Source organism: Meleagris gallopavo, chromosome 5 (genome assembly GCF_905368555.1).
Source record: "Meleagris gallopavo chromosome 5, MGAL_WU_HG_1.1, whole genome shotgun sequence".
NCBI lineage: Eukaryota > Metazoa > Chordata > Aves > Galliformes > Phasianidae > Meleagris > Meleagris gallopavo.
Window position 1 is genome coordinate 54,076,975 of NC_139408.1, and position 24,377 is coordinate 54,101,351.

At 41.1% G+C, this 24,377-nt stretch overlaps 1 protein-coding gene across 7 annotated transcripts in view; it reads right to left on the bottom strand.

Annotated features, from left to right (window-relative positions):
* Nucleotides 1-24,377, bottom strand: part of MNAT1 (MNAT1 component of CDK activating kinase) — a 115,870-nt gene that overhangs the window by 35,230 nt on the left and 56,263 nt on the right. For all 7 annotated transcript variants that reach the window (XM_085225815.1, XM_003206785.5, XM_085225812.1 and 4 more), the window contains one exon: nucleotides 1,516-1,637. In XM_085225815.1, the coding sequence (XP_085081941.1) occupies nucleotides 1,516-1,637 (122 nt within the window). The remainder of the gene's footprint in view (nucleotides 1-1,515; nucleotides 1,638-24,377) is intronic.

Consider the following 24,377-nt stretch of genomic DNA (forward strand, 5'->3'; position numbering starts at 1 on the left):
AACAACAAAAACCTGGGATCAAAGCACACTGGTTAAGCATTCACCATCAACAGGAAATGCACATGAATTCATATAAACACAGAAATAAAAATACATAAATGAAAAGCCTTGCATGGTTTAAGGTATTTCAGACACCTGAAGGTATAGGGTTAGACATTTAGATGGGATAGATGTGGACAGCAGTGTTCCTGCTGGACCTGGATGCCAGCACTCACCTGACAGGGCACGAACACAAGAGATGGAGCCTGGGAACCCTCATGGTACAAGTAAGTTTTTTTTCCTCCCTCAACATTTCCAGTTGTGATAAGGCTTAGGGCTGAGAGGGCCCCAAGGCTCCCATCACCCTGGAGGTCCCTCACAGCTGTGCTCCATCCAAACAGGTGGTGAAGGTTGAATCTGGCTCTGCCCAAGTTTAAACTGCTAATTAATATTTGGTCTCGGAAGCTTGGGAACAGATAATAAAAAGTACAGGCACCATAAGGATAGAAACAATAAAAATGGAGACAACCTCAATTCCAGACAGCCTTGGATTTTCTACATCATCATTACTTTGCATATTTGTTTTAAAAAGTCAATCTACCTTTATCATTTTCTGGGTGAGATGAAATTCTGTCTGTGCCACTGAACTAGTCGGAATTCCTGTTTGGATTTCAGTGCTCTCTGAATCTGCATACTGAAGTGTCTCAGCTTTATTCAGTCCTTTCTGGCTTCAGTTTTCCCATAAGCATTAAGGTAAATAACTAATTTTTATTTTTTAAATGCTTTCTTGCCTTGCTGATCTCACATTCACTCTGCCGCATCATTTTCCAGCAGCTCTAAGTGCTTGTGACTTGGAAGTCAAAACAACCAGTTTGGGGATACTCCCTATCCAGACAGTGACACATTTTCAGGTGGCATTTCAGCTACAAACACTTCTTCGGAGAGCAGATACATCACTTTTGGCCTTCCCAGCCTCCATTACCGAGACACAGCATGCTCCTAAACTCACTTCCAAACATGGCTGCACACCACAGTGCGCCAAGCTGCTGGACCAGCCCTGTTTTATACTTTTTGACATAGTTAAGCTCTGTGCTTCATTTCTCACAAACGCAGTTCAACTGCAGACAGCAGTCGACAAGTAAATCTACCCCTTTTCCATGGCAAAAGGCCCAACTTTAATATTTTTACTGGCTTACAGCTGGGTAAATTAAGCCCCAGAATTTTATTTATTTCTTTTTTAATACCGTGCAACTGAAAATGAACAGCTACTTCACTGCGACTGCCAAGGACAACCTTAAAAACACTAATGCAATCCAGTCTAGCTCTCAATAGATCTATAAAGGCTTGAAGACCAAAAATTTTAGCTTATCCACCCAAACAAAATGTTGGTTGGTTGGGCAGGAAGTCTAATATTTCATTAAGACCCTTTACATACATACATACAAATATATGTATGTAAAAACACCTACATGCTGGGAAAGTAAAGATAATAACCATCTCAGCTTTAATGCTGTGAAAATCTGCAGCGTTACTTACCCCAGTCTTCCCAAACTTTCAAGATCTGGAACTGCTGGTCCATATGTCTCCACTTGCAGAGGCTGATACTCATACAAAGTTTCCTCCAGCTTTTGAATAGGAGCTAACGAAATCTGCTGACCCTGATTAAAAAAAAAAGAAGAAAAAAAAAAAAAGCAGAGATACATAAATGTCTATAAGGCAGGTCAAAGTCTTGTTTACACTTATTAAATGCATTGCAAGAACAAGCATACAGCATCAAGCTGGTCTGGACAAAGACCATCCCCAGTAAAGACACACTGTCTACCACATCACTCATTTCTTCAAGATTTAGAATTTTTATTGTGATCTACAGTTTGGAACTCACGTTTCACTATTTGTAGCTATTTGGACAAGATGGGAAGGAAAGGATAAAGTTTTATTGCAGGCAAACTTACTGTTAGAGAGAGCAGCTGCCTCCAATGTCACTAGTAAAATTACCAGTAGGTAAAAAAATTTCATTTATCAGAAGTAATATCAAACAAATGTCTCTGAGCAAGCCTATTAGATTCTGCAATCAATGAGTTCCTGAAAGCCTTAATTAGAGAAAGGGAAGCCTCTTTCATTTTTCTCTGCAGACTTTGTAAGCTACAATATATAATGGCTCTCCAGATAAGACGTTTATGGTACAATACAATTAATTCATTCAGCAAATTCCCATTTGTTTCATAACTAAAAATACAGAAACACACAAGCATAAAATTTTAATTCCACATGGTACTTTTGCAAACCCTTCAGACCACTGAGAATCTGCTAGACTTTCCTTCCCCTGCTCTCCAAGTCCCTATCACTCCAAGCTCTCACAAAACAGGAGACTTGTGGCTGCAAAGGAGGGGTCAGGAGGATATGAGATAGAGCCAAAGTTAACAGATGTTGCTGCGTGACATTCTACACTGATTTGTTGATCTTTCACACAGTTTCAATTTTCTACTGTATTCTATGGTGCTCACAAAAATTAGCAGCGGCAGCAAAAAGACAGCACTGTGAACTCCCCCAAAATAGCCCAGCTTCCCCTACAGAAACTGACCTTCACATCTGCAAAATGCAGGAATTTAGGAAAGTAGCAGTATTGTTCGTGTAGACATTTTGGCTGCAATGGGAGATCGGAAACTTTCTGTGGTGTAATGCCATGTTTAACCCAGGCTCCCACTGGTGATCCCTTACCGAGCTTCTTCAGTTCCCTGGGGTTCCTCCAGATGCATCTACTCCCTCAACTGGGAACCAAAGATTCCTCATGTGGGACACTGGGTTAAAATTAACTAAGCAGGAAAAAAAAAAAAAAAAAAAAAAAAGGCAGTAGAAAGGGAAAGCTGCTAATTAGATTTGTGGTTGGGGGCAATGACCTTCCTGAGATGTCCTATCATGGATCCAGGCTGAACTCTACAGCTCAAGATTTCCATTGAGTAGGCTTTCTGTTTGTGATGGAAACAATAGCTGTGGCCTTTCTGTACTGCTCAACAAGGCAGGAGGAGCTCCTGGTAGTGGTGTGCCAGTGTTGGAAACAAAAAGTTGTGGAGAAAGTTCTCAAGTCAGCCATGAGTCACTCCAACATTCACAGTCACAGCACGTTCATTTCTGTGCCACAAGATATTGCCACAGCATTAGAACCAGGCAACCACATGTTTTAAAAAGCAGGAAAAGAAAGGTTAAAAATTTAGCTTCAATATTCTTACATGGTGTTTTTTTTTTTTGTTTTTTTTTTTGAGATACAAATGCAGGGTCTCTTTTTACACTGCTAGAAGTTGTCAATTTCCAATCCATTCAAATTCATGAAAATAGTATACTCTTTAACTATGCTGATGTGGGCAGATAACATCCATTGTAAGAAACCAATGTTTGAATGAGACATTCAGATTTCAAGATTTAACAATCATTGTACCTCCAACCAAAGTGAATGGGAAATATCAACATTTTACATGTGTACACCCTCATCTGGTGAGTGAAAAGTCTCACTCTTTCCAAATCCTGACGAATTTTGTTCCAGCCAGAGAAAAGAAAATTCAGTTTCAGGCAAAGATCAAAACCTTGATAAATATTTCTGGAAATTATTTGTGTGTGGAAAAAGGGAGCAGCTCAGATTGCAGGAGCCACATCTCTGGAGGGCATCACCAGAACAGCTGCTCGCAGAGTTGCCATTGGTGCATTCCTAATACTTTTTTAATGAGAGCAACTCCTGCTGACATTGGCCAAAAGGCACAGGAAGGCTCCTGACAAACAGACTGGGCTCATCACAAGTCCCTTTCCTCACCATTCATATTGCTGCAGATGTCCATCTGTGTCTGGGAAATCCTGGTAGGACAGGATGAAAATATTTCATCCGTCTTCCTCTGTGGGATTCCCAATGTGCCAGAGGTTGCAAGGGATCACGATGGCTATTTGCTCTCACAGTGGTCAGCTGTTAAGCACAGGTGAGCTGCATCTGGACACTGAGAGGCTGATTGGTCAGCATACCAACTGCATGGCAGGCACTGGTCTAAGCATTAGGGGAAAGACACAGAGCCACGACAGGATCCTTCAATGAGATACGTACTGCAAAAACAACACACCAAGCTGTCCCAGAGAGCGGGGCTGCATACAAACACCATCCATCCTTGGGCTGCCAGCATGTTCCTCTATGGTGTCCAAGGACTGCAACTGGCAGTTTAGGCAAAACTCCTTTTGAACAGCATCCAATCCAGACTTACAGATTTCAGACATCCCGTCAGTGAGTTGCTCCAATAGGCAATTACTTTCACCATTAAACACAGGCAGCTCATTTCTGGTTTATCAAGCACAGTCTCAAAGCGCTCTTACTCTCCTTGGATTTCCTCATTCCCATCCCAGGCCAAGGTGTGAATGTTAGGAAGCATCGTGTGCTTTGGCATGGCAAAGTGACTGCGCCTTCTTGGACCTGGCCAGCACATTTACCCCAAGGAGATCGTGCAGCTGTGTGACACAGCTCATTTGTTTTCCTTTCCCAAAAATCACAACTTTAGCTGATGGGCTTTGGCAACATGGATTAAATTCCACTTAGCAACGGGAAAAATACACAACTGCCTGTTGCAACTGCCCTATAGCTGCTTGGCCTTCAGGTATAGGTTTTTTCTTACAAACTAAATTTTCATCTTCCTTGACTTGGGAGCGGGCTTGAGGGAAGGACAAGAGTCACAAGACATATTTCCCAGCTGAATCTTAGCCAAAGCCCACAAGCACATGAGCTCTGTAGGTATTTTGGACGTACAGCAGCTCAGGGCAGGCTGCTTCCTGCTTGTGCAGCCTCACACAATTACGTGAGGGTCCCAGCACTGAGCACTGCACACATCTGAGCAGAGGGGCTGCTACGGAAGTCAGTAAAAGTTTACCAATAAAAAACATCACCTTTTATCTTTGTACTGATGTTGGGCTAAGATGCATTTACAATAAATGTTGCTGAAGTTAAAAGGTTCAGTATGATAATTCAGGCAGCTAAAATCCTTCTGACCAGCAGCATCCCCTTTTTATGTCTCTGTCCCATGCCATTGCACAAATGACTGCTTTACAGTCGTGTAACTTCAGACATCACAAGACACAGAAACTATTACTTAGGACTTAGACAGCACTTTTACAGATCCACAAACCACCTCATATCTATGAGGTAAGATTTATAAATTTCCTGTATTCCACCTAGACAGCCAGACCTACCTCTTTCCAGCATCAGCAGATATTTATTAGCATGCTAAAACCAAAGTAGAGGCACTATGCTCAAGATTTTGCTTTTGCATTACTTTCTCCTGACAAACCTAAGACTGACGTTGTGGTCATGGGTAAGTATTTCTAATTCCCTTTGGATGCTGTAATGTTTGTGTAAAGGAAACTGACAGCATCCAAATGGAGACAGAGAAGGCTTCCAAGAACACAGACAACAGATTTTCCTGCCTCTTCTCCCTCCCACCCTCTATCTTCATGGCATAGAAGTCTTTCTCTGCGATTATTCTAGGCACTATAGCTGCCTATTACATCTTGGAATGGATGGAACCTCGAAAAAAAAAAAAACAACGACCACCACCAAACACTGCTCATTAGAACTAAGCCATCTCCTTATCCATATAACCTTATGTAGAAGATTGCACAGAAATGGATTTGTGAGCAACTGACTTCATGTACTGTAAGGTTTTAGATTGAACAAATAGAGGACTGAATTGTGAGGGGTGTATCAAATAATCTTTTTGTGCTACAAATAAAAAGGATTGATTTTGTTTTTGCTCTTTGAGATGCCTTGTTCGAGAGCTCTAATTTTAAATAGTAATTTTTTAAAATGGGAGTCCTTTTTTTTTTTGTTTGTTTCAGACTGTGGTGCAATATGGCATTAAGAAAAACAAAACAAACACCGATTCACAGATTATATACATGGATGCAAAGAGCTGCCCTTGGAGTGGCAAGAAGTTTATCTCAAACAAAAACAGCAAAACCAAACAACGCTCTTCTAGGAAACATCACAGCCTACTTCAGTCTAGCAGAGCATTAGAGTTTGTACAGGGAGTTTGCCAGGTGTGTCAGCATTTGCCTGCTTGCAGAAAGAGGTTCTTTTAGCACAAGTCCAGAAATTGCAGCTCAAGGTGCAGCATTCCCACTTCTTCTCATCCTCTTGTCTCTCACTTTCCCTGGTGCCAGAACTACACTGCCTTCCTGCACCTCCCTCCCTCTGCAGCAAAAGGAAAAACAAGCAGCAGCCTTCTCAGAAATCTGAAGTGCCAAAGAGGAGGAGAAAGCAGAATGACAACACCAAGAACGCACTAGTAGGGGAAAGAGAAGAAACAGTTATGCCACAAAAACATCCCCAGGCAAGAGACAGAAGCCAGAGATCGGGGTCATTAAAACTTGTCTGGGCAACGCATGCTTCTGTACTAGAGGTGGCTGGATGAGATGGTGTGGCTAGCCTTTCTGCTTTTTACATTTCCCTCTGCTTAGGAACGTCCCCAGGGCTGCTATCAGCACACTGACAGAACGCACCACGCACGCAGATAACAGAGACAGCAGTATTTATGTGCTGAGTCTCACTGGCTCAACTCACAGCAGTGCTGGGTTTGGGTGCGACTCTGCCCACTGGATTGCACACGCGGATCTCACGGCAAGTGGGGATGGAGCTGCACAGCACGGGGTGCCAGGACACGACTGCTGCAGCTCGACCGCACGCAGCGCTGCAGAACTCAGCTCAAACTCCTCTTGCTGCACTGCACTCGAGCCAGTCGTTATCCAAATGCTTGCAAGGAATGGTAAAACAATACTTCAAATTCCTGCAGTTTTTCAGTATGAGCAATCTTAGAAAACTACTTCGCTTTTAAACTTACGACAGGTCCTGCTTTTCTGTACGTATTTTCACGTTAATAGAATTTCCTTCAGAACAACATTAATGCAAATATCCCAAGCAGTGCAGTCAGAGCCAAGAGCTGGTTTTTCAGTTTCCACCCTCCCCACTTTATTGACAAATCCATGTCAGCAATGCTAATGTGGCTTTCTGATTCTGATTAACTACCTTGTTTGACTACAGTAATACTCAGGAAAAGGAGAATGAAACTGATAGATTTGGAGGGCTCAGTTAATATTATTTTAACCTTTACCCTCCCTGTCTTCCACAGCTTTTTTAAATAAACAAGAAAAATGTCAAACTAAAATGCATAATTCCATTCCCTAGCCTAGAATTCCTTTACCAGTGAGGTTTTTCCAAGCACTCAAATATCTGAAACCAACTGTTCTTTCTTCTGCTTTTGAAAACCAACAATAAATTCAGTTTCTTTACACAACTGTGAGAAGTACTAAGGGGATACCCCAGTAGCTAAGCAGAAAGAAAACAAATGATCTGACACAGAAAGCATCAAAATCCATTCAATTTTTGCTACTAATCTCAAAATGAAGAATGTGACCATGCGTGGCAGGACAAAGATAAAGGACCCACACCCCCCTTCCCTTGGGGGCCAATGATTTCAGATGCCTCTTACCAATATGACTAGATGTAGACTTTTTTTTTCCTCCCCGCAGTAATTTAATTTTGAATGCCAAAATGGATTTAAAAGCTGTGCTTTCTTTACGAATGGCAAGAACACAGCAAGAGATCATCAGCACAGAAGAAGCTGCTACCAAAGAGGGTCACATTGTGGTCAGTTACATGAAAACCTGTATCTGGGAAATTAACCACACAGTTGCATGTGCTCAGCTATACTTCCCTCCAAGCTTTCCCTTATAACTTTCTGCATAAATAATTACTTGACCAGACTTATCTTTAAGCTCCTGCCAAAAAGCCACATTTCTCTAATCTCTTGGAAGAAAGTCTACGTCCATTGCATAAGCTGAAATATAATTCTGGTTCAGTGCCAGCATCAGGGCTTAGTGGCTACTCTTTACAGAAAAGTCTTCTGCCCTTTTTTCCATCCGTGGATGACACTGTGTGCCACCAGCATCTCACAGCAAGCTGTCAAGCACAGCCATGACCCAGGGGATAGGCTGGATGTTTGTGGGACCGAGTCATGCACTCCTTTTCAGCAGCAACTCCACAGCTCTGGCAAGCTTTCCTCAAAGTCTCTCAGCGCTCAAAGGACAGCACTGCACACAAGACAGCACCGTTTCTGGAAAGAGAGGATTAAAACACAGTGACATTTTCACGCAACTTGTGAGCCCACCGGTCAGCACCCTGGTTTTCATGGCTCATTTCTCAATCTTGCTCAGCGTTGTTCCCAACCTGATCTCAGCTTCATTTAGTGCAACACATCATGCTTATCATGGCACCCCAGCATCTTCTTTCCATAGCCCAGAGGCAAGCTTCGCGGAGGGTGACTTGGCGTCAGCGTTCTGTGCAGTTTGCTCTGCTGTTTCCCAGTGTGCTATGTCAGTATTGCAGCATTAAGCAGAATGAAGCAAACTTTTGTTACATTTCTACCATCAGACTTCTGGAGCCTCAATCATTTTGATTTGGCTCTCAACTGAGCGTAAGTTCTGCAGTAGCCAGTCTAATTACAGGATTATAGGCCTTAATATAATACGGCTTTAAATACTCACATTAAGGGGACTAATTTTTCAAGGGATGTGAAATAGAAATCAGTTTGACAAATGCCACTTTGTGCATCGCGACACGTAAATTTCAGAGAAGAACAGGCACACAATGGGGATCAGAGCACAGCAATAGCTACACATCACTCACCAGCCAGCAACAATTGCTTGAGCCTGAGCGCAGCTGAACCTGCTGCTGTTCCTGGTGGGTTGCAGTGAAGTTGAGTGTTACGCTGATACGATGCCTCAATTATGCAAGAAAATAATTTAGCACTGTAACTCTGTGAATTCCTGGAGAACAATGGAACTTGCAAAACATAGCTGCTTTATTGGTGAACATGACAGCAGATCATGAGCAGCCATATATCACTGTACCCATCGCCTGCTCCTTCCTGGGATCCTCTGCAGCAGTTTCCTCAACCACAAATATCCCCAGCTACACAATTTCATTCTTAAGGAATGCAGGGTTTGAAGGATGATTTTTAAAGAAACACTGCTTAGAATAACACAACTGAACAGAAAGCTGACCTCAGTCTAGAGAAGATGAGAAATTCCATGTGTGAAAATCTGAGACATATTCCCTATTTCACTGAGCATACAGCCTAGCCACAGATAAAGGTTGATAAAGATGCAGAACCACAACCAGAATGGCTTGTGTCTGACTGATAAAGAAATAAAGTGAGATTCCTTGAATAGCTAGATTTTAAGGAGGGACTGCTGGAAGTTGATAACTCTGGCAAAAGTAAGCATGCAAGTTTTTATAGCAATGGGAACAAAGAAAGGAATGAAATATGAAAGGACAATAAAGGCAGATGGGAAGCAAGAAAAGAATAGGAAAAACCTCAATTACAGAGAAGTAACAGCTTTCCAAGTGGTTTATACTTCCTCTGGCACCTGAATCTTAGCAAAACTTTGCACAGGATGCCCAGAACTTCCCAGGACCAGCAGCTCCATTTTCAAGCTCTGGCTGTTCCTAGGAGCGCTGCACGAAGAGTCCCACTGTGTACTCAGATACTGAAACAGCCCTGCATGTGGTTCCAGGGGCTGCAGCTTTTGTGGCTCCTTGAAGCACAACAACCAGAAACATCTAAAGCATCCCTAGAACAAGCAAAAAGGAACGGTTCCTGCTGTGAAAAATCTACAGGCTCACTCAGAGGAAAGAGAAGCAGGCAGCAGAACAGCAACATAGTCACACGCTTATTTCACTTAGCCCTAGAAAAAGCCTATTTATCTGTTTAAAAACATTAGGAGATGCCTCATCTGTTTTATCTCATTCACTGGCTCCTTTGTGAGTCCCTTAGCTAAAACACTTGCGTTCAAATAAAAAAAAATAAAAAATAAAAAAACAAGTGTTGCCACAAATTCTGAAAGAGGAGATTGCTGTGAAAGCAATTGCAGTACAAACATCACATTTCCAGCGAGTTACAGAGGTTGCATGGGTATTTCCTGCTACAGGCTCGTAACAAGACAGTTCTGCCTTAAAAACAACACTTCCATTGTAAGAAGAGTGATAAGCTCTGAAATAAGTACTGGATGAACCCACACCAGCAGGATGCCCTGAAATTCAGAGGCAAATCACTCAGATGCAGCACACCAAAGATGAGGGCTTTCACTGCAATCGTATGCCGTGGTTCCTTCTTTCTTCTTGGGGAAACACCACAAACTAGCTGTACTCCAAAAAAGGGAAGCTCCAAGAACAAATATTAAAGCATTTGTTAATCAAAGGACTAAACATATGAAAGTCAAAGCTTTCCTGTATGTTATTTCCATGCAGGAAAATAGGCACTGAGCTCTCCACACGTGATGCAAATGTCCAACTCTGTTTCGGGGCAGCTGCTGTTCTGAGAAACAAACCAAAATGAGCTGATCATTTGAATTCCCTTAAAACTGAAAATATTGAGCCAAATAAAGCAGAGCTTACTGCACGGTTTAAAAAGCCATGTCTAACATCTCTGTGCATTTAAAAATTATAATTTAACTTTACCTGTAGGAGAGAAAAAAAAATTCAAGCTCCTTTTCTCCTTAACTCTGAACTACTAAGTCCGAATCCCTACATAAGAAGTAATAAAAATAGTTTGGTTTCTGGTAGCAATAACAAGAATGTGGGCAAGATTAATTCTTACACTTTTATGGCAAACAATCTAAAGCAGATGTTTGAGAATAAAAGCGAGATGTCAAAGTAGTTAATAGGAGCGTTTCAAAACCAAACACAACAAGACAACTTGCAGCTTTACGTGCTTATATAAAACTCTAAATCACCTCAGCCAGCTTCCATTCTTAGCCCTTCTCTATTCTATGGAGCTTCACAGCCACCAAAAATGTTACATTCATGTCAAATGCACTACAGATCCATGTCTCCCAAAGGAAGATAACAGGACAGAAGTGAGTTTTGCTGATTAAAGATCAACTGCTGAATCAGGACCTTTGTGGTTTGAAACTGGAATAAAGTTCCCGTCTTTAAGAGACAGAATATATTTTAAAGATATCTTTAAAAAGTTCAGCTTCTATTTACGCTTCTTCTAGAATACTCTGTTTTAAGACAGAGATCAAACTTCATGTTGTAAGGTCAAAAATCAACATATGCATTCCCGAGAATCAGACTTCAAATATCCATTTGAAGTCATCCACACTTTCTTGTTTGTGAGTTCAAAGAATTGCCGATCATAAAGCAAACTTGAAGATATTAAATCTTCCAAGTACAAATTTCACAAAAGACAATGAGTGCACGCAGGAGAATTGACTCCTTCTACACTTAATATGGCAAAAGTTTGTATAAGGTAACCATAAGCACACCCTTTTCAAATGAAACTAGCTTTTATTGTGAACACGAAAGACACTGTGTTAACTTAAAACACCATTCACTCAGATGTGCCTTCCAAAACGCCTTAAGCAGGATTATATTGATTTAAATAAAGTAAATTAGGCAAGTTTTTGCACTCAAGCTTCCCACTCAAACAGGATTTGCCGAGCCCTTTGAGTTTAATCAGCAGTACAATCACACAGGTACACAAGAGACTGACTAAGCACACGCACATGCAATTCTGGACTCACCAGCCAAGCTGATTTTCTGGCCAGCTCCGAAGAACTGCCTTCTGAGCTATCAGCCCAAATCTCCATCTACCTGGAAGCCATCCACCCAGCAACACTGGGCTGCTGTGCATCTGCTTTGCTGTTCCACTCCATTACACGAAATACTTAACCCTTCCTCACCGGCATGGGGTAACTGATACCGTGTCAGTGAAGTTAATGGGAGCAAATCAGAAAGCCTTGAGTACTGTGAATAATGATATTTTGTTGTGTTTCCTTTCCCAAGAGCAGGCAGCTTGGGAGGGTGGGAGGGAGGGAAGGGAGAAGGTATTCTCCTCCTCTACCCTGCCCCAATTTCACTGCAAGTTGCTTAAGAAGCTCTCAGCACATTTGTCTTTATACAGAGTGGGATTTTGCTTTTTTATTTAAGTCTCCGAGATCAGACAAGAAAGGTAATGAAAATGATATTTTCAACAATAGATAGCTTTAAAAAAAAAATTAAAAAAAAATCACCACCAGTTTAATTAGCTTTGCCCTAACTCTGGGCATACACCTTTTTCAATCAATAATGAACTGAAAGCCATGTTTTCACCTTTAGCTTCACATTAACCTAGGGTCCTGGTTAAACTATAATACTATATCAAGTTTTTTCTCTCCATCTCCTTTTCGTAGCCACTACTGTGCTGCTGAAACGTCCGTTGCTAGAACAGAGCATTGGTACCTGCAGCATGTGAGAGATCTGCGAGGAAAACAGCTCACCTTAGGAAGCTGTCTAATCCCAGACTCAGCTGCACAAGTGGCTATGGCAGCCTGCCCTGGGGCGTTAGCAGAAGCTGGGAGTCACAGCAACTGCTTGCTGCTATCCAGACAAGGAAATTCAGACTTTGTTTAATCTTCCATATCTTAGATTTAAACATATACCAAAAGGCAAGCATCCAGTATACTCTTTAAGTCATACAGCCAGATAACTCACAGCAAACCAGCAGTTCCGTTATGATAACACATCACAGAATGTACCTACATTTGCTTCTATCAGATGTTACAGTTTGCTTTTTATTATAACCTACAATGTACTTGTTTATAGTGGACGTGCACGCTGCTTAGTCTAAAGAATAACTAAGTCTCAATTATAGCCACTTCTGTCATATATGCATATACCCTGATACGCAAATAATCCAGCACAATAATTGCACAGTTCTTAACAAATGCTATCAGTGCACATTTTGCAACACCCTATAATGCCCCAATCCTATGAGCATTTACACACAGGCTTCAGTCAAAAGCATTTCAAGCCAACAAAACTATTTGCTATGAGGAAATTTCATCAGATGCTTATTTGGGGCTTAGACGCAGATGCTAAGTTGAATCAACATTACTGAAAATTACTCATTTTAGGCACAGAAGGCAAAAGAAGCAGTCCCATGCTGATTGCTTCACCTGGATGGCGGCCTTGCAAGTCCAGTCCAACAAAGCCCAGCAAGCCTAAACGTGACTGCGTAAACTGAGCCCATCCGTTCGCCTGCAATTACTGATGGCAGGAAACATAACAGCCTAGGAAGCAGGGGCTTGCAGAAACAGGCCTTGAGAAAAGCAGCCGGCACCCTGACAGCCCCAGTCCCCACTCTGTGTCCCCTGGCAGCCCACAGACACTGCTTGAAAGCCAGGCAGCTCACTCAGGCCATGGTGGGCCCACAGGGTGCCGCCGGCCATTGGTAGCCTTCAGGGCTGAGCATGCAGCGAGGATGGAGTAGCAGAGCTGAGAGTGAAGCCAGCATGGGGACATGCTTGCTTTGTTTCATAGCTTAAGGGTTTTCTGGGTCAGAACCAGGATGATCTGCATCTTATGTGATCACGATCTTCCAACTTCAGACCATCATTTTAACATGACTATCGCCGTGATTAGGCTGGCTTGTCCACTAAGGCAGACTTGTGGAAGCTTACAGTAAGATGAAGATTCAAGTTGCTTGGGCCATTTTTGAAGCAAACAACCAGTTCTGAAACTAATTAAAACAGATGCTTAGCCGTGCCACTTTAACTGCAGGTGGGCATCAAGAGAGTAATATAAAGCAAGGGAGATTTTAAGAAGTAGATAGAGCTTCCGATTACCTCCTTAAGAGTAGTAATTCATTACATAAAACACCTTCATTTTATTATCTGGGCCCCAATTCCACAGCCTACACAAATTGAGAAAACAGACTCATTAGGGATTATGTATAATTGGGTCCATTACTCAGACCAACTGTATCGAGCATCCTTAAGAAGCTAATTTATAGTTTCCAAATTTCTCTGATTATGTCTTTAAAACATTCAAAAGAAGATAGCAGACAGTTACAAATCATACAAACACACAGCCTCCGTGCTATTTTAAGAAGTAGAAGTGATTCACTGTAATAGCCATTGAATTAACTGTATTTACCTCAGTGTCTTATTTGAATAAATCGTACCTCAGTGCTGGACAGTACATCTAACATTTGTCTTCATAGTAAAAAATAAAAATAAAAAAATAAATCACAAAATGCAATGCAGACAAATCAATCCTCTGCAAACTGACATTTGGGGCATCAATATGTAATGCACCTTAATCACATCAAAACAATGTGAAAATCTGCTTTCTTTTGCAATCCACATCAGAATTAATTTCTGCATTAACTAAAGTGCATAAACGGTCGTTTGATGCAATCAGTTCAGTTCCATTTAAAGAATAACACATCACAGTGCTCTTAAGTCTTTTTGGAAATACCTCTGTTGCCCAGCAGCACAAGGCTTCCACCAGTTGCTGCCCCACATGCTATTGCCAATCAGCTGCATTTGCTGTAGCGCATTCCAAATTTTACTAATTAATCTCTACACTAAGCCACACCAATGGCTGGTTGCCATTTGAAATGATCATCATCTTTTATTTAAAGACATAGTGACCCTATGGTCAATCTCAGACCTTACTTTAAAACAAATTGCTCCCACTTTCAGGGAACTCAATCCACTGCAATAACGAGTTGGCTTTATTTGATTATTTTTTTTTTTTTAACTGGACAGAGAAAGTATCCTGATGCAATTGTTTGTAATTTGAGTGTTTGTACTAAACATACTAAATTATTTCTATGTTAATTGGCAAGAATTGAGAGAAATCTTACATTTCCATCTAGGAGTTACATCAGCAGAGGGTACGAGATGCAAACTCCTGGAAGAAAAGACCACTCGCTCTTGCAAAACAGGCTTTGAAGCTGTGTTTTAAAAGACTCCAGCTTATTGCTACATTTCATATGAGGTTTTAAATATTGATTTCACACAGACCAATCGCTCGTGCTATTGTTACAGGCTGCTCTCATTCAGCAGTGCATGTGAGCTCTGTGACCTTCACAATGACCTCTACAAAAGCAGTTGTGCATTTTAGTGTGGTGTAAATCCTCACAGACAAGTCGAACCTGTTCTTTTTGGCATCCAGCCCTTCAGATGAATACTCTGCTGAGATTTATTATGAAAGGGGAATGAAGGGGCATTATTGCACAACAGTCATCCCTCTCATACAGAGAAGTTCTATCTTTTACAACTTCTAAAGGCTTTTAAATAAACACATTTTCTTTATTACACTAAATATACACAATAAACACTAAATTGATCTTATTCTCCACGTTTTCTGCAATTAAAATTCATTGTCATTTACCAAAACATGCCCAGAAAAAGCTTGTGAGCAAAGGTGTTTTCTCTTGTCATTAATAAATAATATTCATACTTCCTGTTACTATACACCAGGGATTGGTGTTTCCTAGCACACCCTTCAGTTACAACACTGAAGTATTATTCCACATTGTAGCAACACACACTGCCTTAAAAGGGGACATTAATTATTTTTGTAATGCCATGAAGTTGCTGCAGGATATTAGACTGTCTTCATAGGAAACACGCTCCTATGGTAAAATGATGAATGACAACATTTGCAGGTTTTTAATTAGATTTCAGAAGAGTAGGAAAGCATCGACAAAGTTATTTTCCATGCTCTCAGCTTAATACTTCACAAGCCCAAATGCAAACAAAATAGAAGATTAACTGAATTTTAAAATGTAAATTATAAGTATAAATTACGAAAGGGACAAATTTTACAAATTCAATGAACCTGCTAAAACAGAACAGTAACTGTATCACTCACATTATCCACCTTCCTTAGCATTTCCTAATTCATTTTTCAACAAAACATGTTCTGTTAGGGAAGATAGTGAAACCCAAACAAAAACCACCCAAAGCTGCATTGATACTCTATTCCAAAAACTCATGTTCAAACTAGCTTCATCTGATAGCCTCGTGGAATCAACTCGAAGTATTTTGATTGAAACAAACACTTTCTTATCTAAATCTCTGAATTCCCCTAAAAAGTTCCTTTCCCCTGCAGTGAAAGCAGCCACGACAAGTGACAATGCATACACACTTGGCAGTTGTCTGCTTTTTTCAGCCCGAGCCCATGTCCCTCTCCTTGTCTCACATTCACTAACCCACAGGTCATCAGGTATGGCCTTCCTAAAGTCTCCCCTGGTCTTTCGTTAGCTTTCTCCCTCCTCCTCTTCCATCAGCAAAATCAAACAACAATGCACAATTGTGAAGATTTCCCCAGACAAGTAAAAAAAAAAAAAAAGTGCCACTATTCCATCTTTCCGGGGTTCCTATTGCACAGGCTGCAGCAGTTTTCCTTACATAACATGCAGCAAGAATTTTTTACCAACTAAATTTGCTTTCCCTCTGTAGGTCCCCATCTGCTACCTTATCATGGATTTCGAAGCCTGATAATACCACTAAGATGGATTAGAGATAGCCTGAAGATAATAGAAGATAAACCAGCATGATATGCAGTGCTGTACTTAAGAATCAAGCATCCTGAGTGCTAATGAGAGGTTTCTTGCTTCAGAAGAAATTCCACATTTTGAAAAGCTGTACTTTCCATAAACAAACAAAAAAAATTGAAAATAAATATTCAGCTGTATTTATACTTCATTCTTCACAGAAACAAAAACAAACAGAAGAAGCCCAGTTACAACCATTATTTTACTCAAGGTTTAAGAGCAATCAACAGTTAAATGAGTACAACATGCATCAGGAACACTTCTTTTACTTTAAGAGTCACATCTTTGTTTGATTTTGTATCTGAAATTAACCAATCAGATGTAAGTTGTATTAAAAAGCAGCGTAAAGCAGAAGCTCTACACAACACTATCAGTAAAACTATACTAATGCAACATTATGCTTAAAGATGGTTTTTGTGTTAATCGGGTTTTTTTTTGTTTGTTTGTTTTGTTGTGTTTATTATTATTATTATTATTATTATTATTCCAAACATTTCAATTTCTTGAATGGACTAATCCTGTCTAGGCTCCAGGTTCCACATAAATCAAAATGGGAATTCAAGCTCATGGCATCTCACAAAGAAGTACATAGGGTAAATAAGTGAAAACTGAATGGGTGAAGATGAAGGAGGCAGATAGTTTCCATTGTAATCCCCTATACATCCTCCCATCAGCTCTGAAGCCAAGCCATCTTCCTCTCCCCACGCAATGAATAAAACCCTAATAATGCACTAGTAGGAACAAATGCAAAAGGGAATCCTTGGTATGCACGCACAGCTAAGATAGTGCCAACAGACATTAAACACCAGGATATAGATGTTGAAATTCTGTGCCAAGTTCTCTTCTGTCAAGCAGACCACATGATAGCCCTCCAACTTCTTCCATATGACAGTGTGCCAGTGGCTGGTGGGAAATCCTTACAATAAAGCTCCTTGGATTATGCTTTTTCTGAACTGCAGTGATGACCAGGCTCAAAACTTGCTCCAAAAGAAAGCAAAGAAAATGGTGCCATTCCCAGTATTGTTACCATCGAGCTTTCACAGAAACTGCTGCCCTTTTGGTAAGGCAGAAGCTTCTTTGAATATTTACTAATGGATTATTCCTCAGACTTCACTTGCGTGAGCCCTAAGATCCTACTGCTTTAAGGGCAGCACTACAGCTGGAAAGCTTTATACAGAGTTTTGGATGGACGTGGCTTTTTTCCCCCCACTAGCTGTGTCTGCATGCCCACAGGTACACAAATACAGGCAGCCCTAACCCTTGGTGCCAAAGAGTGCCTAATGATGGCAAGGATCAGATGCCCACATCGATCCCGTTTAGATCTGTCAGCAAGTCTACACGGCACAGAGCAAAAGGTCTTGTTTACTTGAGCACTGCTTGTGACAGTCTTACAGGGGATCACGTTTCTGTCATTCTCTGCTTTGGAGAAAAGAGCAGCACTGCCTTTATTCATGCCTCTCTTTCAAGAGATGAAACAAGAGAATAGTCCTCAGATCTAAAAATACATGATTCTTCACTCCTGCCCACAGCCTTCGGTTCTGAATTGCTCCTCCCTCCAACCCACTTACCTGCCCTTCCTTGTTCCACTGTCAGTTCCCCGTGCACAACCCTTCAGTGCACTATCTACCTTGCCCAGGATCTTCTTAATGTCAAGAATCATTATACTGACACAAACCCATCATTTCATGTTCCACTAATCCTTGCAAATGTTGCAAGTCCCAGTGTCCTGGCCTCCATCCAGATAACTGAGAGGGATTGTTCCATATGTGCTCTCTGTCCCTCCATTTCCTGTCCGTACCACCACTCACATTTGTCTGAGTGAGTCAAAGCAGGTTTCTTTGTTTCCAAAATATTCTTAATTATCCTACAGTTTTAAAGAGAACCTACATAAAATACAACATTTATACATCAGTGTCTTCTCTGTAAGAGGCTGAGGATGTTTTGCTCTGCCACACATTCTGCTGGAATTCTAACACGTCACAGGTTACACCTGGCTCTCCCACTTCCCCAAAATACAGTTACCTGTGTAGTAGCTATGCTTAGACAAAGTAGAACAATAAACTAAAACAATAACTTCTCTACACTGATATTTCGTATTTAGGATTTTCTTCTTTTAAAAAGTTAGGAGGAATGAACACAAGCAAAACTTTCAGAGACCAACACGCTCCTGCAGGAAGATTACTTCTCTTTCATTAGCAGCCAATATTGTCAATAATTCCTTCCAGCAACATCCTGACTGACACACTGAATCCAGACTAGGTATGCACAGGGAAATTTACCTTTTCATGTCCAACACTGATTGCCTAAAACAATATTCCCTTCTCCCACCCTCTGCACCTGAACAAACATTCTTCAGGGAAATTATTATTGAAGTCTTCTTGGTACAGAACATCGTCTCTTTGATCCAAAATATCTTTTACTGCAAATATCCTAGTACAATATGAGAGCATCTTGTATGGCCGACTACTGGGAACTCAGGCCTCCAGTACACCTTTAAAAAACATCTTTATTTTTAAATCTATTTTTAATCTGTAAAAATGCTATTTTAAACTTCAGAAGTTGAATAACTTGTCTACTGTGTTGCCTTACATCCAAGCATAGATGCAGAAAGTGGCTGCTACACAGCACATCCAGCATGGTCTCAATAGACATGCTGAACATTTTTTCCCTTGTAGGAAATTAAGGTATTAGTAAAGATGGTGCATCTCAAAGATAAAATCAAAACAGAAGATGCTGTGGGAAAAAAGAGGTCTTGCATGTACACCCCTGCCTATAGCCAGAATTCCTGTAAGAAAGTGAGTGAGATGTCATGGTCAAAACCGTCTAAGTGTGCACACACAATCCTGCTGCCCTCTGAGATCAGACCTTACACAGGAACTCCTCCAGCCAGATGTGTGACAGAACATTTGCCCTGGTTTCACCTGCGATAATTTTCTTCATAGCACCTGGTATTGTGCAATGGTTTGGATTTAGAATGAAAATAGTGGTGATAATAGCAGTCATTGCTGAGCAGTGCCTACATTAAGTCAAAGACTTCTCAGTTTCTCATGCTGCCCTACCAGCAAGAAGGCTGGGGATGCACAAGGATTTGGGTGGGACAGAACTGGGACAGCTGACCCAAACTGGTCAAAGGAATATCCCATATCATATGGTGTCATGCTGAAAAGTAAAACTGAGGATGTTGGCCAGGAAAGCTGCCACTGTTTGGAGGTTGGCTGTGCATCAGGCAGCATGAGATGAGCAATTGCACTGTACATTGCTTGTTTGGGTATGGTTGTTTTTGTGGTCTCTTTTTTTCCTCCCTTCTATCTTATCAAACTGTCCTTATCTCAACCCCTGAATACTCATACACATTTTTTTCCCAGTTCTTTCCACTATCTCACTGGAGTGTAGTAATGAGCAACAGTTGTGTGATGCTTAGCTATCTACCAAGTAAACTACAACCACCTCCATTCCCCAAATCCTTCCATCACTGAGCTCTCTTAAAATTCCCAACCCCACACAGGAACTCTTCAGCCTTTCCTGCTCCCCCTACTCTACTCTCATTCCCACCTTTCTGCCAAACTGCCCCAAATTCCCTGCCAGAGTGACAAATCCACATTTCCCATCTCTTTGTTCTCTCCAAAGCATCTCTTACTAAAATTCCTTCTTTCTCCTCCATCCATCATTTTCTGCGCTGTGCTTCGCCACCCCTAAAATGCTCTGGACCCATGCTCCATCCTGACACCATTGCTACTGCTACCAGGATTGGATATTGAACTTTCCACCATGTCTCTTCTGGTGACCATCTCCCACTACAATCACTCGTTTTGTCCTTTAGGTTCTCTCTGCACGACATTTCAACTGTCCACAAATTTAAAGACAACACAGGGCAAAATTTGTCTGAAGAAGATACAAAAAAGGAAGAAGACACAGACAAAGAAGAGACCTTCTAACAATGCTGCAAAGGTGAACAGGCTTTACAACATAGCCAGATAGAGGGTTCGAGCCTCCTCCACTCTGGGCCCAACAAACCCAGGGGCCTCAGCTACTTCTCATATGTCTTCTCCTCCAGACTCTTCCCCACCTTCACAGAATGACAGAATGGCCAGGTTTGGAAGGGACCTCAAGGATCATGAAGCTCCAATCCCCCTGGCACAAGCAGGGCCACCAACCTCCCCATTTAATACCAGACAATGGTACTAAATGCCCAGGGCCCCATCCAACCTGGCCTTGAACACCTCCAGGGATGGATGGGGCATCCACAACCTCTCTGGGCAGCTGTTCCAGCACCTCACCACTCTCTCTGTAAAGAACTTCCCCCTGACATCCAACCTAAATCTCCCCTCCTTCAACTTAAAACCACTTCCCCTTGGCCTGCTGTTATCTAGCCTTTCAAAGAGTTGATTGCCCTCCTGTCTGTAGCCCTCCTCTTCATAGCCCTCCTTTGGAGGCTCTATAATAGAGATAGCTCTATGTCTTTATAAGAAATGGGAGTAGTCAAGAATAAAACTAATCTGTGAGGTAAATCTCACACATGCCTAAGAGGCAAGCGTCTCCGAGACAGATGCAATCCAGCTGACAGCTGACTCGGAGGAATCTGTGAGCCCATTCCCCAGCTCTGCCATTCCAGGCTGTCAGCTCTCCCTCAGGTAAACAGTAGAGAGGATCAAGGAATGACACAAAACTGCTTTGATCAGCAGCAACAGAAGATTAAAAGAAAACCTGTAGTGTTCTCACAAATGCAGACAAGTGCTAAGAAAATGGGACTATGGCAAGAAGAGCTCACATTTCTCTGTGCACGTACACAAATTCAATCTTCTAACATAACTAAATGCCTCCAAATCTCTTTGCTCTTTGTACAGCTCCTTCAATATTTTTACTTCTCTCTGTAAATTAATTTTCCTAATTCTGAAGAGTCCTTTACCTCTTGTTAAATGCAATTCATACCTAGTCTGTAAAGCAGAGACAAACTACTAGAGAACTGCAAAAGAAACCAAGTATTTGATTGTTAAGCAATAATTAAGACATCTAGACTACTTTTCTAGATGTAAATTCTAAAGCGTCTTGTTCTGTGAAGTCCTATTGCCTCGCCACCTTGAAGTACACAAGAAGTTTCTACAGAGGCAGAGAACACCACAATTTTTCCATCTGTGAAGACAGAACACAAACTAACAAATCTGCACTGTGTCAAGGAAATGCATTAATAAAGTTTTCCCTAAAATGTAAAGGCAAGGGCAATGAGCTGCTATCAGAGGCAGCCTGGGGAGACTGCTGAGCATCCATCTCAGAAGGTCTTTAGGAACAGGTTAGACAAGTCCCTGTCAGGAACACTTAAGTATCACCAAATCCTCAAAGCAGAAGTAAGGACTCGTGACCTCAGGACCTCTGACAAGCACAGCAGTTATGCAATTCCAGAAGTAACAACTGCAATTTTGGTACCATAAGTTTTGCATCTTGTTCATTTTTCTTTGTAGACCAAAAGTTTCACTCTTTATGAGAGAATTTGTCCTCTCTTGATTTTTAATATCATCTCTAGCAAGATTTCAGGAGATGGACGCAGTGATCTTTGCAGCTCCCTTCGAATTCAGGATACAGTGAGAAGGTTAACAACCATGCTTTCATAAAAAGTATTTACCTCTCCTTGAGTCTATCTCTACCATCCAGTATGCGTACTTTTAAGTAAGCATCAAACACTACTACTGAACCTTTTGCACTAAAAGATGTGGTTCAGTAACTTTGTGCTGTTCCTTTAACATGTGCTTCAATATTGGGCATTCATGATGCATGCAACTCTTGGCCAAAGCAGAGCATCAAAATGGCATACATACACTAAATTTATCTTGTTAAAAAGAACAGCAGCACCAAAAAGTTATATTGGAACAATCTATTAATGTGTTTACATTATATGAATGATTTGCTGTTCCTTCTCAAGGCATGTAGGAAGTCAGCACTTCTCAAATGTGTAAAGTATTTCCATGTGCTTAAAGCATGATCTTTCCAAAACAAACAATGATTGAGAAATTTTTTATTATTCTTTATTTTCTTGCCAGCTGTTTTTTTGGACTTCCCTCTCAGTCACCTTCTTTCTTTCAGTCAGATCTCTCCTTATTGCTCACAGTAACACCTACTCAAGCAACAGCTTATTCAGAGCTATAAGATTCAGAAATGGGAACATCTCAATCTGATTTAAATGGTATTTTCCTCAGATCAGTTTACAATGCGTCTTTGTGCTATTGTTGCAAGCATTAGGTCTGCTTGGTTGTCAGGATGGAACTTGGGCATCCTACAGTAGAACTCAGAGGCCATTTCTTGCTGCCTTCTCCCAGTGCTGCTTCAGGCAAAGGAACAGAGCACAGGCTGATCGGAGCACCCCAGCAGCCTTCTCCCTGTGAGCCTTTTCCTAAGAAACACTTGTTTTGTGTGACTAAAGCAATGTACTTATTGCTTGAGACACACAGATGTACTGCTGCAATTTCATGCTGAAGAGTCAGGCAAGTGAACCCTTGAGCAACTCCATAAATTAAATATGAAGATGGAGAAATAAATAAATAAGGGAAGGACACTTCCATTTCAAAAAGCATCCGATAAAGGGTGGATACACTACACCACTAGCTAGAGCCACTAACCTCACTAATAAACACATTTGTCTCATTGCTTGCTCCTGTACAATTAACAGCTTTGGCATTATTTCATTCACTAAATTCCACTCATTACAGCTGTGCAAACTTCTGGGCTGAATTCGTATTTATACTGTATGTGTATATAAACATGTGCTGATTTAGCCATGGAAAGGAGCCTTAAAACGAATGTACAAATATTTATTCTAACAGAGCAGTATAAAAGAGCCCAACCATAAAACAGAATCAGGGCAAGTGGTTCTGATTATGTCTGTGCACCAAACTGTTTAATTTTGACTATGGCATCTTTCCTAAGGCATTCCAAACATTAATCCTGCAAAGAGATACAGCAAGACGTAGAACCACATTTTCTAAATCCAGTCTCCTTTTCCAAGGCCAACACCATATAAATGAAAGGAAGGGAAATGATAAATACTATCATTTACTTTGCTTTTCTTTCCCCAAAAACATTTCTTACCTACATTTAGAAAAACACTTATTAAGTGAATATAATGTGCTTAATGTTTACACACTTTGATATAATAGTAATTACACAGCAAGCCCAGAACCCAATTAAATGTTTTAGACTCAGTTTGTGGGTTGGAGTGCACACGAAGCATTCTGATGATGGAACAGTTTTAAATAAAGTGTACCTGGCATACACTTCAAAAACAGAGTTCAAATATTTAAGCACAGTTCTGCATGTATGCATTCAAAGCTTAACATCACATCTTTAAATAGCAGGTTAGAGATTCGGTGAAACAAATATATTTACTACTGCTAATCATTCTCCATCCCACCACTCTGAAATTACAGGTACATTGTATATATAACCCTTCGGGACTGAAGTGGGTCACAGCACTCAAAATCCACCACGATAGCCCTAAACTGAGTTCTGCCATTCAGCATTTTTTGTGTCCCTTCATTGATATTTTTTGACTTCTATTGTATTGTCAGAGATCCAACAGTCACCATTTCTTCTTCCTTCTTCACTTATCAGAAATAGATATCCTTCCCACCAGATCAATGCAATGTTCATTGCTGAAAACAAGTTATTGCTAACGATGGCAAAAAGTCAAAGCTAAAGCCACATGCAGTATTCTTTCTAGAAGTTATGATGAAGTGCTGAGGGAGGGCAGACTCCCACTTGCACAGCTGGTGTTACACTGACATGCGTGTGCACCTGCTCACCAAACGTGCAACCCTTGAATGTCCACTCCAAAGAAGTGCTGTTTCTTTCAATATCTCACCCAGAGACCTGCTGGAAAGCCCTGCAAAACAAATCCCCTCACCGGCACATCCTATTTCCTCTGCAGTAGGATTCTCTTTCATGGGGCTGCTGCCCAGCACACTGAGCCTAAGCTGGGACACAGCCATGTGTGTGAAGGCA